General features: G+C 33.7%; 1 protein-coding gene across 5 annotated transcripts in view; it reads right to left on the bottom strand.

Moving 5' to 3' along the window:
- Positions 1–8,291: 8,291 nt before the first annotated feature.
- Positions 8,292–19,854, bottom strand: part of exd3 (exonuclease 3'-5' domain containing 3) — a 104,777-nt gene continuing 93,214 nt past the window's right edge. For 2 of the 5 annotated variants that reach the window (XR_012386153.1, XR_012386154.1), the window contains exons 19-21: positions 12,541–12,607; positions 9,588–10,208; positions 8,948–9,416 (exon numbers count right to left, since the gene is read on the bottom strand). Coding sequence is in view for 2 of the 5 variants with exons in the window: in XM_003199307.7 (XP_003199355.3) it covers positions 9,895–10,208; positions 12,541–12,607 (381 nt within the window). In the remaining 3 variants the exon portion in view is untranslated. Of the gene's footprint in view, positions 8,581–8,947; positions 10,209–11,743; positions 12,608–19,854 lie in introns of those variants that run through there. The other 3 variants (XM_003199307.7, XM_068218572.2, XR_012386155.1) reach the window with 2 other exon arrangements.

A 19,854-nucleotide genomic window follows, 5' to 3' on the forward strand; every position in this document is an offset into this window, starting at 1 on the left:
TTATTCTCCCTCTCTTCTCAGATGGGATGGAAAGCCAAATGCTAGGTTACCATGGGCCAACTTTGGCCCACGGGCCCTTGTTTGGGCATCTCTGTCCTAGAAAACTGGAAAAAATTGTGTAACAACAACATTAACTTAGAAATTGCTAGTTAATAATATTTTTGAAATAGAAAAAAATGAAGCTGAAAATCGTTAAAGTCTGAAAAATAAAGACATAAAGTAAAAAAATAAAAGAATCACCCTTAAAATGTAAAGATAATGTCAAAAACTGCTTGAGAAGTTTAGCATTACTGCATAACCACAAGTCTTCTCTAAATGAAATGTAAAATTCTTAAAATGTAAATAAAAAAGAAATTGTGTATGAATACAAAAACATTTTATTTCTCACATTTCAGTATATTAGTGCCTATTTTGCATGTCCAACACACACATAAACAAAACTAATTGTATTGAAACTCTACATGTGCCGACATGGAGCCATTAACTGAGCGTCAGCCGGACAGTATTTAACACAAAGTGTAGGACTGCACCTGGGTCTGTGCCACCAGGTCACATTCATCAGAAACCAGAGAGCCAGAGCCAGCTAAAAAAAAACTCCCCCCAGTGTCAACGGGTGCAAAGATGCCTTATTAAAGATTAATATGTGTCATAAAAGCTGGAAAGCTGATCTCTGTGGCATCTAAATCTCAGAATGCCTTTCAGATTAACCCTAGTTTGTTCAAGCCTCCTCAAAAACACAAAGTTCAGACTCACACTGAGCTCCTCACAAGATAAGTGCAAATATTTGATGTTTTGTTGCAGTGGGAGGCATTTATATTGACTGTAAAAATCGCTGTGTATCTATTTATGAATGTGAGTTTTCAATTTATTCAGTTTAATCATGGTTTATCTCATGTTTTAAAGTCCCACTGAGATTGTACTTCTTCAGAGCAGAGCTGTAAACTTTCAACCATTCATACATTCAGTTCCTGAAGAACAAAATCAAGTCTCGCTTTTATCATTTGTATTTTAACACAATATCTTGTTTAAATCCAAAGGGGTGATAACACAGAAGAAATGTTTTCATAGTTCTTATAACTATTGGTGGAAGTACTACCCACTTTCTGGCATTTTCACACAGCATGCTACTTGGAAGAATTTTGGTTACAGGAACTCTGTTTAGTAGAATTAATTTAGCCCCTACGTCAGAGCAGGGTCTACACCCTAGCACAATAGGAACTACAATGGTGTAGTACACAGATTGGGCAACTGCATACCAAACATTGTAAAAAATGACAAGCCATGACAACATGATTATACACTGCAAATTTTAGAAAATAGATTTAACTACCTTAGAGTTAAAATTAACACTCCCTCAGAGTTTATATGGGAACCACTATAAAAGTGTTAAAATAACCCTTTTGAAAGAGTTAACATTATCAACACTCAGAGAGTGTTAATTAGCAAACTCAAAGTGTGAATTATGAACACACTCAGTGTTATGTGTTTACACTCTTAGGTCAAACACCGGACAGAAATAAAAATATATCTTATTTAATATCGTAGTGTTTAATATAGTGACATGTAACTCTGTATGACAAGGAGGCAAATCAGCTTCTAACACTGAGAGGGTTATTTTTTCTTTATCTAACTCTAGAATTCCAACACTTGAAATTTAACACTAATAAATTTGTTGTGCATGTTTAAAGGGGCATACTTAAATAAGGGTTAATACTTCAAAAGGGTTAGTTCACACAAATATTACAATTGTGCTATTAGTTACTCACTCTTATGTTGATCAAATCCCCTGAGATCTCCGTTTGGCTTCATAACACAAATTAAGATATATAGGAGAATAAACTGTTGAATTAAGTTGTCAAAAAAAAAAAAGTGTTCTCGCAGCTTGTTTTTTTTCTTCTTTTTTATATAATTATTTTTTCTGGGTTTTCCCCTTTATTGGATAGGAAAGTAGAGAAAATTGACAGGATCATGGGGAGCAGAGAGAGAGGAACAATCGGCATAGGACCATGCGGCGGAATCAAACTCGGGTCGCCGTGAGCACCAGAGTGCATGTGTCTACGCCCTAACCACTACACCACTAGTGGCGACTTCTCGCAGCCCGTTAATTTTCAGATTGAATCACTGAAGGCATATGGTCTGAGGTTGTTTTTGGTACTTTTCTGGACTCTGAACATCTCTGCACTGTTAAGAGAGCTCTTGGATTTCATCTAAAATATCTTCATTTGTGCTCCACGAAAGGTGTATGAGGTTTGGGATTACATTACGGAGAGTAATTATTAACAACTGCATTTAGTTGAACTAAACCTTTAACTCATTGTTTACTCTGATTTCAACTAAAATGTTTAAGTTATGCAAAGTATAACTTCATATTTTAGTCAGTATGCTTCATGTACACTGTTAACAATTTCTTGTAGAATCTACAAGAAATCTTGTCAAAAATTTACTGTAAACCAATTACAGCAAAACACTATTTATATTTACAGCACAATATATCTTGCCGTATATGTATTTTCAGTTTTGCATGTCTTTACTGTAAAATGTACAATGCTTCATAATGCAACTTTAAAATACAGTAACATACTCCATAACTGTCCCACAGTAAAATACAGTTTACATTACAGTTAAACACTTTGTAATCTACAAGAATCGTTAACAGTGTAAATTGAGATGACTAGAAAGTACATTTAATTAAACTACACACTACCTGGCAAAAGTCTTGTCATCAATCCGAGTTGTAGGAGCAACAAATAACAACCTGACTTTTAGTTGATCATTTGGAAAAGTGGCAGAAGGTAGACTTTTCTGATAAATCATCTGTTGAACAGCATCCCAATCATCACAAATACAGCAGATGATCTGGAACCCGCATGGACCCAAGATTCTCACAGATATCAGTCAAGTTTGGTGAAGAAAAAATCATGGTTTGGGGTTACACTTAGTATGGGGACGTATGAGAGATCTGCAGAGTGGATGGCAACATCAACAGCCTGAGGTATCGTCAGGACATTTGGGCAGCCCATTAGATTACAAACCACAAGAGAGGGCAAATTCTTCAGCAGGATAGCGCTTCTTCTCATACTTCAGCCTCCACATCAAAGTTCCTGAAAGCAAAGAAGGTCAAAGTGCTCTAGGATTGGCCAGCCCAGTTACTAGATCTAAACATTATTAAGCATGTTTGGGGTAACATGAAGGAGAAGGCACTGAAAATGGATCCAAAGAATCTTGATGAACTCTGAGGGTCCTGCAAGAACGCTTTCTTTGCCATTCCAGATGAGTTTATAAATAATTTATTTGAGACATTGCAGAGATATGTAGTCATCCAAGCTCATGGGAGTCATACACAATATTCTTTTTCACCTGCACCATGTTTTAAATTCTATATGTAGAAATAATGTACAGTACATTATTTCTGTTAAGTGACAAGACTTTTGTCCAAGCAAAGACAGACCTTACTGTTCTAATTAATTAATTACAAATCAAGGCACGATCATATTTGATTCTGATAAAATAAGCATAATCTAGAGGCCTTTGCCTTTCATATAAGCCACTTTTGATACCATAATAACCAGAAGTCAAGTTATCATTTGTTGTTCCTAAAACCTGGATAGGCAACAAGATTTTTGTCAGGTAGCGTATTAAGTTTTTTAAGAGTAGAAATATCAGCACAGTATTTTAAAGTGTTTGAAAACAGAATCATACAGAAAGCTAATGTTAGTATCATTTACCTGTTGTCTTTGACTGCGGTGTTGTGCTCCTTTCTCAGTCTCAGCACTGCAAATTGATGTAAATTATTTATATTTATAAGTTTTTTTCTAAACTTTTATACTTTCTATCAGTTTTAATAGATTTAACAGTGCACTTGTGTGTCTGCCCTTTTTATTGATCAAGTGATAGAGGTTGATATAACATTAAGAATGTAAGCAGTACTAAAAACTATTTTTAGAAAGAATAATAATCCCATTAATCTATAACAGTACATGTCGAAGATCAGTGAATTTAAGCTAAATATTTATTTAAAAAGATAAGCCATTCTCGTACGGGACTTTGTTCTGTGTGTGACTAAAATGTAGGCAATATCTTTGTTTCCATCCAAATATATTACATACGTTTATGTGCAAAACTGGAATAATACATAAAAGATGCGAATAAAGCAGCGTTTTCAACGAGTCAAAGAGAACAAAATCGTCACTTCCTGATTAACAAGCGCCGAATATCAACTGTAAAAACAGAATTTACTGTGGTAGAAGGAACTGCGTCAATTATTTCTTTATTTAATAAATGTACGACACCTCAGAAGATGATGCAGACACACAATAAACACATGGGGGCGTTTGAAGCCATGAGACGCGGATGACATGCTCCAGACGCTCGGAGGTAATTATATACACTAATACTGAAATAGTTAAGGCATTTTAGAATGACCAAAACAACATTTAAGTCTTGTTACAGTGTGCTCAGCCTGCTGGTTCGTTCATTCACACACATTTTCATCATAATATGACGCTTTTTTAATGTACATACTGCAATTTGTTCAGTAAAAGTGTTTCCATCATAGTTTATGCGCATACTTTCTATCGAATAAAAGTTTATCCTACTCAGTTATGCGCATGTTTTTTATGCATATTTTTAAAAGGTATGTGCATCATGACGTTTCCATCAATCGTTTTTATGCACGTATCCAAAATGAGCATTAAAATAGGTGGGTGAAAACGTAAGGCTAAGGCGAGAAATACCGCTTTGTCTTTAAAAAAGGGGAGGAGACCGACAGAAACTTGGAGTTTAGAGAATAAAACCTGCTCCTGACCAAGTTAGGTTCACAGAGTAAGTTACCACAGTAACTGACTCTGAGTTAAAGTTACCTCTCTTTCAGAAACAGGCTTGACTTACCCTGCTTTCTCGAGTTTAACAAACCAGCCATTTTGAAACGGAAAACCCAGAGTTTCTCTCATTTCAGGGTTAAAATACTCTAAGTTTTCACTTAACCTCCTTTCTGAAACAGGCCTCAGATATTAAAGGCACAGTATGTGATTATCGCTGCTAATGGGTGGCTATTCACAACAAACAAAAGTGCATTTTGATGACGCCGTGACAGATAATAATAACAACGAAAATTTATTATTTTATTATTGATGACTATTATTCACTTAAACTCAAAGCACTACAAGATACAAAAATACAATAACAAATAAAAATGCAGAGACTAACAAACTTGCATGATAGTGATTGTGGAATCATAGAAGTTTTCATCTTCATTATCCAGTAGAAATCATATTCATGGATGAGCTAAAGTATTCAAATCTTATTATCATAGTAGTATAAAGCAGAGTATGACTGAAAGTTATTAAAGCAAAACAAAAGCGTTGAATATGCTGTTAAGAGTCGAGCAAGCGAAGCTTTTATCATGCCACAATCCAACACTTCTGGTTCTTCCACTCATGATCTCATGGAGAAGAAGCAGTGCAGTTTAATCATTCTAAATACATTCATGAGTTCTGTTATAATTCTACTCTGTGCTGTCTAATAAAACACACAACATATTAAATGTCTTTGGCATTTTCCTGTTTTCTAGAAAATCATACCGGTAATCAAGAGTGTGTGACGGCATTAGCATTATTTCTCAGGATTTGAACACTCTTTAAAACAGTTGGGATAATGCAAGTATATAGAGTCAGCTAAATATAACACTGCTCTTTCTTTGTGTCTAGATATTTACTGAAAACAATCAGACATATTATGTCTTTAAAGGAATAGTTCACCCAAACATAAACATTTACTCACTCTCAATTATCCCCCAAACTGGAGTTTCTATATTCAGTTCCAAAAAATCTTTAAAACGGCCATTGACTTCCATTCTTTTTGACTTATATATATATTTCAATAGCGACCGGTTTCAAAATGTCTTTGTGTGTGTGTGTGTGTGTGTGTGTGTGTGTGTGTGTGTGTGTGTGTGTGTGTGTGTGTGTGTGTGTGTGTGTGTTAAACAGAAAAAAGTTACTCATAATAGTTCACAACCACTTGAGGGTGAGAAAATTTAAATGTTGACGTCATATTTAAATCTGATGACCCTAAACTCAGATGTAAACATGGTCTCATTTCAAACCACTGAGCACCACAGAAGTCCACAGGAAAAAAAGAGTCACTGGATTAACAAATATTTTGGTTTTGGAAAGGTAAGTGGTTGCAAACAATTTATATGTGCTGAATTTAAACAAACAAATTAAGTTGAACATTAGTAAATTTAATTTGTTGAAATTCGGCCAATATAAATACTTTGGAACCACTAATCTTAAAAAAAATGAGTAAAATCCTGTTTTTACCCTCATAAACCTCAATTTTTCTTTAATTGATGAAAGAATAAAAGAAATAAAGAAAGAATTATAAAGAAAGTGAATTATCAGGAAATGTTAGTTTTGGAAGTGAACTAATACTGTAAGTTTTGAACTCAAAGTGAAACCTAGTGTTTTTGTTTTTTTTCAGGAGTCTTTCAGCACTACGACTGCAGGAAAAGCAGGAGCTCTTCATGGATCATCCAGCGGCCCCTGCGCTAGGGGTTTTGGCGCCTGATCCAGACAGCAAGAGAAGGGGGAGAGAAAGAGAGAGAGAGAGAGAGAGAGAGAGAGAGAGTCACAGGCCGGGGAATCTGTGGGTTAGCATGACGTCTCAATAGAGGAGGGCCTTCAGAGGGCCCAATTCAGCCCCGGCACCACGTGCTCAAGGAGCGTGGGAAAGAGGCGAGCTTTTCTTCCCAGCAAAGAAAGAGCCAGTATCGAATAACAGGAGCGCAGAAGAGCCGGGGCGGCCCGAACAGAGCTAGAGCTCCTACTGCAAGAGGACAAGATTATCTCCTGCTAACGCAAACACACTCTGAGACTCCCGTTCAGAGAGGACACATTTAAAGAGACACACCGCAGGTTAAAAACAACACCTTTTCACACACACCTGACAGATTTGGGGCTCTTTGGGATTCGGAAAGTATTTCTTTCAGTCTAATGGGAAGAAACCCTCTGAAATAAACTTTTAAGTGCTTCCTTTGTCGCACCTTATCAATTAAAATGCATATTTTAAATGGCCAGTTTCTGAAAATAAGCCATAAATATCCACCTCCGCAGCTTTTACTTGTAGCAAACTTTAGATTTATTCATATGATTTTATACAGTTCAACTACTTTTTCATAAAAAAATAAAATATAGTTTTAATGTTCAGATTTTTGTGCTAAAATGTTTAAATATTACAGTGTAATATTTATACACAATTGATTTGTGTTCCGACAACATGAAGGAATTAAGTGATTAGTTTTTACTAATTCAAGTTTATTGAGCATAAACTATTAAGCTGTCCCAAAACAAATTAAGAATTGTGTTGTTTCAGCTCATTTTTAATGAACAAACCCCAAACGTCCTTTTTTATGGAAATTAGCACACATTTAATTAAATAATGCATTAGTATTTGCATATTAAGCTTAAGATTTTTGAAAATTTGTACAACAAAAAAATTATTTGCCGTTCTGGAGGAGTTTTGGTGATAATTATATGACTTTTTCCACCCTGTTCACCTGCAGTGTCAGGTTTTACACAGGACTTAGACATAGCTTTACGCAACAAGGACTGAGTGTTTTCAGCCCATCCTGTTATGAACTCACAAATCGTCCTCAAAAACCTGGAAGGAAAACAGTGTCTGGCACCAAATCAGCAGTGCAGCCTTTGGGGAACCCAGGCAGATTTTTTTTCTATAGTTTTGACAGATTTACAAATGGAGATATGACTTAAGACTAAACATAAACAGCGTCCAAAATGTAGAGCAAACAAAACGTTTTGTTGGTTCTCAGAGATAACTGTGATAGAGATAACATGCAAAATATTATGGTAAAACTTAGCAAGCATTTATAAAGAAACAAATAATTGAAAAAAACTAAATGAAAAATGAAGCAAGTGTTATTTTGTGGAGACAGTGCAACATTAAACTTATTATTCAATCGTTTTATAGAATATTAGAATAAAAGTCTTACATTTTATGATTAGGGCATTATGTACAGTTGAAGTCAGAATTATTAGCCCCCCTTTGAATATTTTTTTCTTTTATTAAATATTTCCCAAATAATGTTTAACAGTGAAAGGAAATTTTCACAGTATGTCTATGTCTGATAATACTTTTTCTTCTGTAGAAAGTCTTATTTGTTTTGTTTTTTTTGTTTTTTTTTGTTTTTTGGTGAACAAAAGCAGTTTTTAAATAATGTTTTTTTTTTATTTCAAGGTCAAAATTATTCGCCCCTTTAAGCTTTTTTTTCTATAGTTTACAGAACAAAACATTGTTTTACAATAACTTGCCTAATTCCTCTAACCTGCATAGTTACCCTAATCAACCCAGTTAAGCCTTTAAATGTCATTTTAAGCTGTATAGAAGTGTCCTGAACAATATCTCATCAAATATTATTTTCTGTCATCATGGCAAAGATAAAATAAATCAGTTATTAGAAATGAGTTATTAAAACTATTATGTTTAGAAATGTGTTGATAAAAATCCTCTTTCCATTAAAAAGAAATTGGTGAAAAAATAAACAGGGTGGCTAATAATTAAGGGGGGCTAATAATTCTGACTTCAATTTTATATAAGAATGTTCATAACAAAAAGAAAAAAAATAAGCGATTTACATAAAATTGAGGCCTAAATAAATACCGTTTTACAAAATCCAGCAAAATTATTTTTAATAATAATTGTGAATTCTTTCAATTCTTTCATAAAGTCATATTAAAACACTTAACGCTAATTTATTGTGTGAACATTTTATGAGTAACAATTCTTGGAAATATTTTAAGGCAATACGTACATTACATTGTGGAAAACAAATGCGGATTTTACGCTATTTTATAGAACTGTACAAAATAAAATTTAAAAAATGAAAATGTAATGAAAGAATGTGCTCAAACCAGTCTCATTTTACCAGCAAATATTTTTAAAAACAACAATTTATTGACAACTTAGAAGGTTTGCTAACATTTTATGTACAATATATTATTATACGGTGTAAAACATTCAGTTTTACTGTAAACCAGAGTAATAAACAAGTTTATATGCAAAACATTAAATGAACAAATGATTTGTCATTAAATGAAAGTCTTTTGAGCTTAAAATTTATGAAAATGAAAGATTCTGTCAACTTTTTATGACATTAAAGAGTCTAAAACAAATTTGACAATTAAAATTGTAGGGAAAAAAAGTGAATTAAAGCGTCTTGTCATTTTTGAAGGCTCAATTCCACGAAAGTCCCATTTTTAACTATATGATTACATAGTATAAACTACATGCAGAGCATATTCTTTCAAAAAATAAAAATGGCTTAACAGGATTTTTGTAAAAAAAAAATCATTTTGTAAATCCTGTTTTAAGCATCAAGTAGATAAGTGTTTCTCAACCATGTTCTTGGAGGACCACCAGATCTCCACATCTACCGTGTCTCCTTAACCAAACACACACGATTCAGATCATCAGCTCATTAGCAGAGACTGAAAGACCTGTAATGGATGTGACAGACAAAGGAGACATATAAGATATGCAGTGTTGGTGGGCCTCCAGGAACATGGTTGAGAAACACTGAAGTAGATTACGTCTTGTAAAACAAATTTACATTACACCTCCAAAAAAGGGTTAAACAGGATATTTGCACATAAAAAAATAAACATAAAATCATCCTGTTGTAAAATATAAAGTATAATATTGTGTAAAACAAATTTACACCACAGACTTGATAACAACTCGACCAATTTTCAGTGCAAACCACAAAATGAAACGGTTTAATTGCAGCTTTTGCACAGCTATAATGACATCGTGCAGCAAATAAAATTTTAAAAAAGACTAAAGAAAAGTTGAGAAAGAGCTGGACACCTGTGATCCCAGCCTTCAGACGTGCAGGACCTCCTGGAACTGCGACAGCACCCGGTCGAAATGAGTGCCTTCCCAGAAGACCTTCCCACAGCCGGTGCAGATGAAGTAGACAGGGATGCGGGGCAGAAGGCCTGGCGGGACTGTCTCGAGCTGCACCTCTGCTCCACTGGGGAACCTGAAGGTCTGGGGGTCCAGGTCTGATCGAGGGGCCCAGCGGCAGTGAGGAGTGAACTGGGGGCCCTCAGGGGGCCTCCAGCTGCTGTACTCTGCCTGTGTCTCATGCTGTGGGACACAGTCATCCCGTTTGGATACGATGTTCTGAAGAAGACCTGATGAGAGAGAGCGAGAGAGAGAGAGAAGATGAATAGAATCTAGTCATCTTATAAACTTGATCAGAACCTTTCTTTATAGTTGTCCTAAAATCAAAATGTGTTCAAGTTCTTGTCTTGAACACTTATTTTACAACTCCGCTACAGTTAAACAGTTGAATTTTACCATTTTTTTATCCATTCAGCTAATCTTCGGGTCTGGCAGAAGTGCTTAGCTTAGCATAAATCATTGAATCGGATTAGACCATTAGCATCTCGCTCAAAAATAACTAAAGAGTTTTGATAATTTCCTATTTGATTTAGACTCTTCTGTTGTTACATTGTGTACTAAGGCTGATTAAAAATTTAAATTTAACTTTTAAAAAAAATGTATAAGCTGTTTAGTAACTATACTCTTATTACTGTGTTATAATCAAGGAACTTTGATGCCGTACCATTGCTGCAAAATGTTGTAAAATGAAGCTTTTCTTTTAAAGGGATAGTTTCACTCAAATATGAAAATTCTGACATCATTTACTCAGCCTTCATTTGTTCCAAACCTATTTAAATTTCTTCTGTTAAACACAAAACAAGATATTTATAAAAATGCTGTTTGCTGGAACTCATTGGCTTCCGTAGTATTTCTTTTTTTCCTACTACGGAAGTTTATGCATCTCAGCAACCAGCATTTTTATAAATATCTTCTTTGTGTGTGTAAAAATAGAAAAAGAAAACTCATAAAGGTTTAAAACAAAATGAGAGAGAGAGAAAAAAATAATATCAATTTTATTTAGGGGTGAATTTTTATCCCTTTAGGATGTCTAGGTGATTTTTTTATCCACTTTAAACACTGACTATTGTATTTTAAGGCAAGACGCTACAGAAGAATGTAAGAAAATTAAAAATTAGTTATCATTATACTTCCCCAGTTCATTATTTACATTAAGAATTGCAAACAGATTTTTTTTTAAATTGCATGCTTTGCAAAGTATGTTTAAAGATGTTAATCGTGTATTGTGTAATAACATGTTACATGTATGCATGTACAGAATTATTAGCCCCAATGAATTATTAGCCCCTCCTGAATTATTAGTCTCCTTGTTTATTTTTTTCCCTAATTACGGTTTAACAAAGTGAAGATTTGTTTCAACACATTTCTAAACATAATAGTTTTAATATCTCTCTTCTAATAACTGATTTAGTTTATCAATGCCAAGATGAAAGTAAATAATATTTTACCAGATATTCCTCAGACATTACTATACAGCTTAAAGTGACATTTAAAGGCTTAACTGGGTTAATTAGGTGAAGTAGGCAGGATGGGTTATTAGGCAAGTTATTGTATAACAACTGTTTGTTCTGTAGATTAGCGAAAAAAGAAAAAAAAAACTTAAAAAGGCTAATAATTTTGACCCTAAAATGGCTTTTAAAAATTTAAAAACTGCTTTTATTCTAGCCGTAATAAAACAAAAAGACTTTCTCAGACATACGGTGAAAATTTCCTAGCTCTGTTAAACATGATTTGGGAAATATTAAAAAAAGAAAAAAAATTGAACGGGAGTGAATAATTTTGACTTCAACTGTATATGTGCTAATTTGCACACAAAAACCTGAGAATCAGATTGGGTTTAGTTCCAAAGATTTTTTTGTTGTGTTTTTTAATAGTTTAAAATAAAAGTTTATCAATACCAAAAGGGTATTTTGGCAATCTGATTTTATCACTCAATAATTCAGAAAATCCTGTGAGCAACACGAAAATCTGGCTAATCCAATTATTGAAAAATGTAAAATAATTTTCAAACATTTTTCTCTCTCAGTAAATTCTTTAAAATGTTGATATGAACAAAAATGTGAATGTATTGTAGTTGCAATCTACACAATCAAATTAAAGAAATAAAGCAACAATTTAAAGTTTGAATGTCATTAGAGTGAAAAAAGTATGAAAAGCCCAAAATTGACAGGTGCTGCGACCGTTCAGTTAAAAAGTTACTCATTATTAACTCAAATGTTCCTTCTCCCAACCCTGTACGAGCTTCTTTTTTCTGTTACCATATGAGGAATATATTTTGAAGAATGTTGGAAACTGCTGCCACTGACATCCATAGTAAGGAAAACAAAATAGTATGAAAGTCAATGGCTTCAAAACTTTCTTCAAAGTATCCTCTTTGATGTTCATCAGTAGAAATAAACAGGTTTCTGCTAAATGGAGGATGAGTAAATATTGACAATTTTCCATTTTTGGCTGAACTATCCCTTTAAATGCTAAAATGGATTTATCTGCAATAAATCTGCAAGTGCATGTACATCTGTGTGTCGTGTTGATGTGGGAAACAAATAGAAAAGGAGTGTAAACCTCTCTCTTTCATCATGCGTGTCATTTCCTCTCTGCTCAGCTTAAAGTACTCATTGCAGTTGCAGGCCTGGAAACAGGTGAGAAAAAAAACACATTAATTTGTAATTAAATTTTATGACACAGTTCAGCAATAAGATGTTAAATCAAGTGCTACAGTAGTTTATAAAATCCCTTTACTGTGGTAAAAATGAAAAGACCACATGAAATCTCAGTTTCTCAGGATTTACTGACTTTTTTTAGGTTTGGATTTTACTAAAATATATTTGTTTTATTCTAAAAAGCTTTTATAACATTTCCCTAAATTTCAAATAAAACTAATACTAATGTTCATTTCTTCAGAAATTACTGTTGTTTCAAAACTAGAAAAATATTTCAGAGCAATTCCAGTGTTATGGATGTGACATTTGCAGTAAAATCTCAAAACATAGATTCACATAAAAAGTACGTTAACATTATATTAAAACATCTGTTTATATTTTCCAGAACTGACCACAAAGTTATAGGATCGGAAAAATATCAATCTGTAAACATGTTTTGTATTTTAAATGAGGAAAATAAACATGCGTTATGGATATGACCAAAAAAGTTTGCGAGTTTGAAGTACACAACATACTTTGTAGAAATTTTGAGAATTAAACTGCACAACCCACAAGAAATAAAGATAATCAAAAGGATAAGAGGTGGCTCACTATAGAACAAAAATGATTGATTTTATTTATTATTTTTGTATTTATGAGGAAAAAGTGTCGTTATGGATATGACACTTTTCTGTTATGGATGTGACCAATGTAAAATTGCCACTTGTGTGACTTTGTTATATCAATATAATACTTTGAAAACACTGACAGACATTTTTGAGTATTTCTAAAGTACTGTAAAGTACAAGCCTACACAAAAAACTTAGAAATGGTTTCTATATTTTGGTGAAAACCTCATTTTTTCATGGCAAGATTGATATTAGCATGGAATTGCTCTTCCATATTTTGTGAAAATCAGGGTTATTCCAATAAATACAGTTTTTTCTAACTCTTCTGACGTTTGTATAGTGTTTTCTAAATGTGAACATAAATATGTCTGAAAAATAAACCTAAACACTCTTCATAACTGCATTTTTATTTTCAGTTTATTAGTTATTATACGTGGTGTACAGGAAACTGGATTTTCAGGTGTTTTTTTATAGCTGTATATGTATAGGCTATTCCAGCCTCATAAGGAACTTACATTTCCTACACACTTGAACTTAAGTCAATGTGATCAATTTGGATTATTAAAAATAATGAAACAAGAATAAACAAATGTACTCAGTGGGAGAAAGAAGTATTCAACTTGGTGATAACGACTTATTAAAGACGCCTCTCATATGGAGAATGAAGTAACATGCATTGCTCTGGTGTGATTTTTTTCACAGACTTCAACAGAGTGTAAAAATCTTATTGTCTCTGTGGGTCTTGCTATCAAATTTGAGCTTGGTTTTGTATTGGATTTAAGTCAGGTGATTGGCTGAGCCATTCTACAGCTTGATTTACTTTCTCTCATAGTATTTAAGAGTGTCCTGTATTTTGAATCGTTATCTTTCTAAAATGTCCACCCTGGTTTCATCTTAATTATGTTGATAATGTAGGTTGAACTGAGGCAGCAAAAATTAATTTACAATGACGAAGGGCAGAGGATTGCTGAAGAACTACTAAGAGATTTCAGCTGCTGTCTGGGCTTTCACTGCTTTTCTACACCTCCCTTTCTTCATGTGTTCAATACTTTTTCCCTGCATCATTTTATTTTAATATGCAAAACTAAATTTGTAAACTAATATTTTTTGTTTTATTTTCACAAATGGATTTCATAAATGGATTGTAGTCAAAATTCTGAGAGCATTTCAAGTCAACAGCACCTTTAGAAATATGATTTCTGGGAAAAATGGTGATGTGTTGAATACTTATTTCACCCACTGAATGCATTAAAAACTTGTGTTCGCCTAAAAACTACTTAAAGCATTCACAGATACAATACTGTTCAAGATATTGTTCAGCAACAAAAACAGCAAAAGTTTTTTTTGTTTCTTTTCGAAAGCCTTTTGCTGTAATTTCAAAATAAAAAATAAAGCAAAAATAGGAATATTATGAAATGTTATTGCGACTTAAAATAACCGTTTTCTTATGTAAATATATATTTGAAAATGTAATATATTCCTGTATTTCAAAGCTGTAATTGCAGCATCATTACTAGTCTTTAGTCACACTTATCTTTAGAAGTGTATATAACATCATTAGTTGCTGCTCAAATGAAACACTTTAATTATTATCAAAACTGAAAACAGCTGTTGTTCTGCTTCATATTTCTTTGAAGAAATTTTTTAAAGACACAGAAGACTAAATATTTTATAACGAAGATATTTTGAAGAAAGCTGAAAACCTCTAACCCCTGACCTCCATGGAAAAAAAACAAATACTATAGAAGTCAATGGTTACCGGCTTCTAACATTTTTCAAAATATCTTCTTTTGCGTTTAACAGATGACTATTCATGAAGATATTTCGAAGAAAGCTGAAAACCTGTAAACATTTACTTCCATAGCAAAACAAATACTATGAAAGTCAGTGGTTAGAGGTTTTCAACATTTTTCAAAAATATCTTTTTTTATGTTTAACAGAAAAAAAGAGATTCAAACTTGTTTGAAACAAGTAAACGGTGAGTAAATATGACAAAAGTTTCAGTTTTGGGTGAACAATCACAAATCCTATTGGTCACAAACATCTGATAACAAGTATATATGCACGCACGCACACACACACAGCGGTAAATCACGGGTTACAAACTAAACACATTTCAAACAATCTGTTAATTCCCACGCCAAACTTTCTCATGCACGCACGTACACACAACGTCTCACACATATGCATACGCACACACACAAACACAGAGTGGGGCGAGGTGTGAGGTCAGAAGTTTGCGTGGCCTCTCATGATTTCACACCTCAGTGCTGCTTCTGTCTCATCCTCATTCCCACCCTCTCAAACAACACACAGGCGCTAAAAGCCTCGTCATTGAGTGGCAAAGAGACCGAGCTGCTGAACGTGACGCCTTCACACCACACCGACAACTCATCTGACTGAAAATCCTCTCACAGGAGTCAAATGAAAACTCTGTCAGTCAATTTTCCCTCACATTCATGTTTCTCCACATCCACTTCTGTTGATGTAACTGTGAATATAAAGAGACATTATAAAGCAGTTTTTTTCCTTCTGCTCAAATTTGGTAAATGACAATCAAGCTCCAATGAGCTCCAAAACTACTATGCCAATATGTGTGACTGCAAAATTATGACTAAGATAAAACTAAAGTTCCCCAAAATTAAAACGAGTTTTTGGGGGTTTGGTATCAATATGCTATGCATTAAAGGATAAATAAATTATGTTTACATTGTAAGTTTACACATTTTTATCTTAACTGACAAACCAGGTAGAATAATATAATATAATATAATATAATATAATATAATATAATATAATATAATATAATATAATATAATATAATATAGGGGCGGCGCAGTAGGTAGCACTGTCGCCTTACAGCAAGTAGGTCACTGGTTTGAGCCTCGGCTGGGTCAGTTGTCCTTTCTGTGTGAAGTCTGCATGTTCCCCATGCACCGCGTTCGCGTGGATTTCCTCCGGGTGCTCCAGTTTCCCCCACAGTCCAAACACATGCACTATAGGTAAATTGTCCGTAGTGCATGAGTGTTAATGAGTGTGTATGGATGTTTCCCAGAGATGGGTTGCAGCTGGAAGAGCATCTGCTGCGCAAAACAATTGCTGGATAACTTGGCATAAAAAGAAAAGATAATATAATATAATATAATATAATATAATATAATATAATATAATATAATATAATATAATATAATATAATATAATATAATAAATGCAAAATTATGACTTTAAATAAAATACTGCAGAAATCAAAACAATACTTTTATTTAATTTCCATAAATCTGCTAGTCCTAACTAAAAGACTATGCACAAATCATGGGGAACAAAGTTGATTTAAGTGACTTTAAATGTGGCTTAATTGTTGGTGCCAGAAGGGCTGGTCTGAGTATTTCAAAAACTGCTGATTTACGAGGATTTTCATGCACAACCACTTGTAGGTTTTACAGAGAATGGTCAGAAAAAGAGAAAATATCCAGTGAGCGGCAGTTCTGTGGGCGCATATGTCTTGTTGATGCCAGAGGTCAGAGGACAATGGCTAGACTGGTTCAAGCTTATAGAAAGGCAATAGTAACTACGCAGAAGAGCATCAACCTTGAGGCAGATGGGCTACAGAAGCAGAAGACCTCACCGGGTGCCTCTCCTGTCAGCTAAGAACAGGAAAAAGAGGCTACAATTTGCACAGGCTCACCAAAATTGGACAATAAAAGATTGGAAAAACGTTGCCTGGTCTAATGAGTCTCGATTTCTGCTGCAACATTCGGATGGTAGGGTCACAGAGTTTGGCATTAACAACATGAAAGCATGGATCCATCCTGTCTTGTATCAATGGTTCAGGCTGATGGTGGTGGTGTAATGGTGCAGGGAATATTTTCTTGGCACACTTTGGGCCCATTAGTACCAATTGAGCATCATGTCAATGCCACAGCCTACCTGAATATTGTTGCTGACCATGTTCATTCCTTACTTTGGGATGTGGTGGAACGGGAGATTCACATCATAAATGTGCAGCCAACGAATCTGCAGCAACTGCATGATGCTATCATGTCAATATGGACCAAAATCTCTGAGAAATATTTCCAGTACCTCCTTGAACCTATGCCACGAAGGATTAGGGCAGTTCTGAAGGCAAAAGTGGGTCCAACCTGGTACTAGTAAAGTGTACCTAATAAATTGGCCGGTGAGTGTATGTATTACATTAAATGATTACAAAACATTCTTTTACCCATACTGCCACAATTCCATATTGCCACATTTTTTTATTTAATTTAATGTGACTTCTCTTTTTCCCATATATGATGTGTGTGTGATGAGCACAGGTGCCGTCTCAGAGTTTCAGTCTGATCTCCTCCTCGTCCCACACACTGCGCTGGCGGAGTGGTTGAAGAAAAACAATACTCTGGCAACTATTTACTCAGCTCCTGAGTTTCCCATGCTGAACAAGTCCAAACCTGCTCCGCCAACTCTTCAGACTCCAGCCTCTTTCTCCATCTGTGTTTGCCTCCAAAACCACAGAAACACAGGAGGAAGAGCAAGAGGCGCGACTAGACAAACCCTGTGGCAAACATGTCAATGCCACATCATGCAGAAGCTAATGATCGCGTTCGTGATTGCCAGACACTTCTGCTTTCTGTTTACAACATTCTGTCACAGTGGGGTCTCAGACTGAACATGTATGATATTCCCACTGAAGTGTCATATATATATATATTATAGAGAATCTAGATCGATATAATCTATCTATATCTAATTTAATCACTAGGCTTTACAGCTAAATAAGGCTCTGGGACTTGTAATTAACTTTACGGTTTAACAGTGACTTTTATTGACATTTTAGTCAAGACAGTTGTTAGACTGTTAGAAAGTTTATTTAGACAGTTGTTCAAAATAATATAAATGTTAAATAAATAATAAATAGACATATTTAATTATTTTTTATTCTTTGTTTTTATTTTCTTGCACTTGTCTCTTTTATTCATGTTTTTGTAAAGCACTTTGAATTACCATTTTGTATGAAATGTGCTATATAAATAAACCTTGCCTTGCCTATAAGTCTAAAAAAAAACAGAAAATGTACTGGCAGCTTATTACACAGTTTTTGTACCGTAATATACAACACCAACTCAGAAAATATATCACTTTAAACTACTAAAAATGTCACTTTTTTGTCTTTTCAAGCTTAAAAGTTGTTGAAAGAAAGATCAAGGTCGCAGAACACAATTCAAAAGCATAAATAAATGGGAATATAAAAACATGAATCACAAAATATGAAAAGATGCTAATTTACAGATATTTTTACAGTGTAACAATGCTCCGCACTCATTACTATTTATTTGAGTTAAGGCAGGAGAATAAAAACGACAAATGACTGTTTCGTAAACTAGTTAAAAAACTTAATTTTTATTGTTCATCCGTATTATATAACAAAATGTGGCTGAAAAATCACCAAGTACCATTGCTTGTCTAAAAATGTAGTGCAAGTAGAGTAAAAGTATCTGTTGTAAATATTACTCAAAGTATAAGTAAAAAAGAAGATCTTTCAAAAGTACTCAAGAGTAGTGGGCATTACACTGTAAAAAGCTGATGCATTTACATCTAATTTGTAGATTTGTGTAAACATAACATTCTGTAGTGCATCTAGTTATTACCCAGCAGGCACACATCGTCATAAAATGTTAATATTAGGTTAAATTTAGGTTGTAATGTCAGGTGACCAAAATTCAACTTTTAGTCAGCATCTAAGGACAACATTATTTTTGTTTTGTTTTGTATTTTTCATTTGTTCCTTTACACCGTTCATAACAAATGACAAAGGTGTTTACAATTATTTAATCAACAAACCTCATTTAAAGATCAGGAATTTAAAATAGGACAAAAATTAAGCAGAAATTAACACTAACTAAAAAAGACATTTCTATGCGCAAAACTGTAATATCACATAAAACATTTGCAAAAAAAGACCATCCAATTTCTAATTTCGGTTTCCCCTGGATGATTCATTAATGCCATCATTCTTAGTGAATAAAAAGTTACATCTACTCTATGCGCATACACTTTAAAAAAAAATGTTGGGTTCCACACAATCGATTTGTGTTGGGACAACAAAAGGAACTGAGTTAGTGGATCAGTTTTTACAAATTTAAGCGGATTAACAAAACAATTAAGTTGTCCCCCCAAAACCCAAGAATTGTGTAGTTGCAGCACATTTTAAATAAACAATTTACATTAAAAAAAAAAACAGCAAACTTTTTTGAGTACACATTGATGCAAATTTTTAAAATGTACACACATCTTGGTATTTCCATTAAGCATTTTTATGCAATATTCAAAATGTGGATGTATACATAAGCAATAATAATAAACTATCATGAAATTATTAACAGATTTCACTTGGGTATATCAAAAATTGGACCATCATGAATTAGGCAAAAATCATCACTCATCAAAATTTAGTTAAAGAAAAAAAGAGAATCTTTGTCTTTCAATAGAAAAATTCAGTTTTTATTATAATGCTAATTTCTGCCTCATGTATCATCCTATTTTATCATCCTATCATCCTGATGTTCAAGTTTGTGCATTAATAATATTACAGATCTGATGTCAATTACTATAGA

Source organism: Danio rerio, chromosome 10 (genome assembly GCF_049306965.1).
Source record: "Danio rerio strain Tuebingen ecotype United States chromosome 10, GRCz12tu, whole genome shotgun sequence".
Taxonomy (NCBI): Eukaryota; Metazoa; Chordata; class Actinopteri; order Cypriniformes; family Danionidae; genus Danio; species Danio rerio.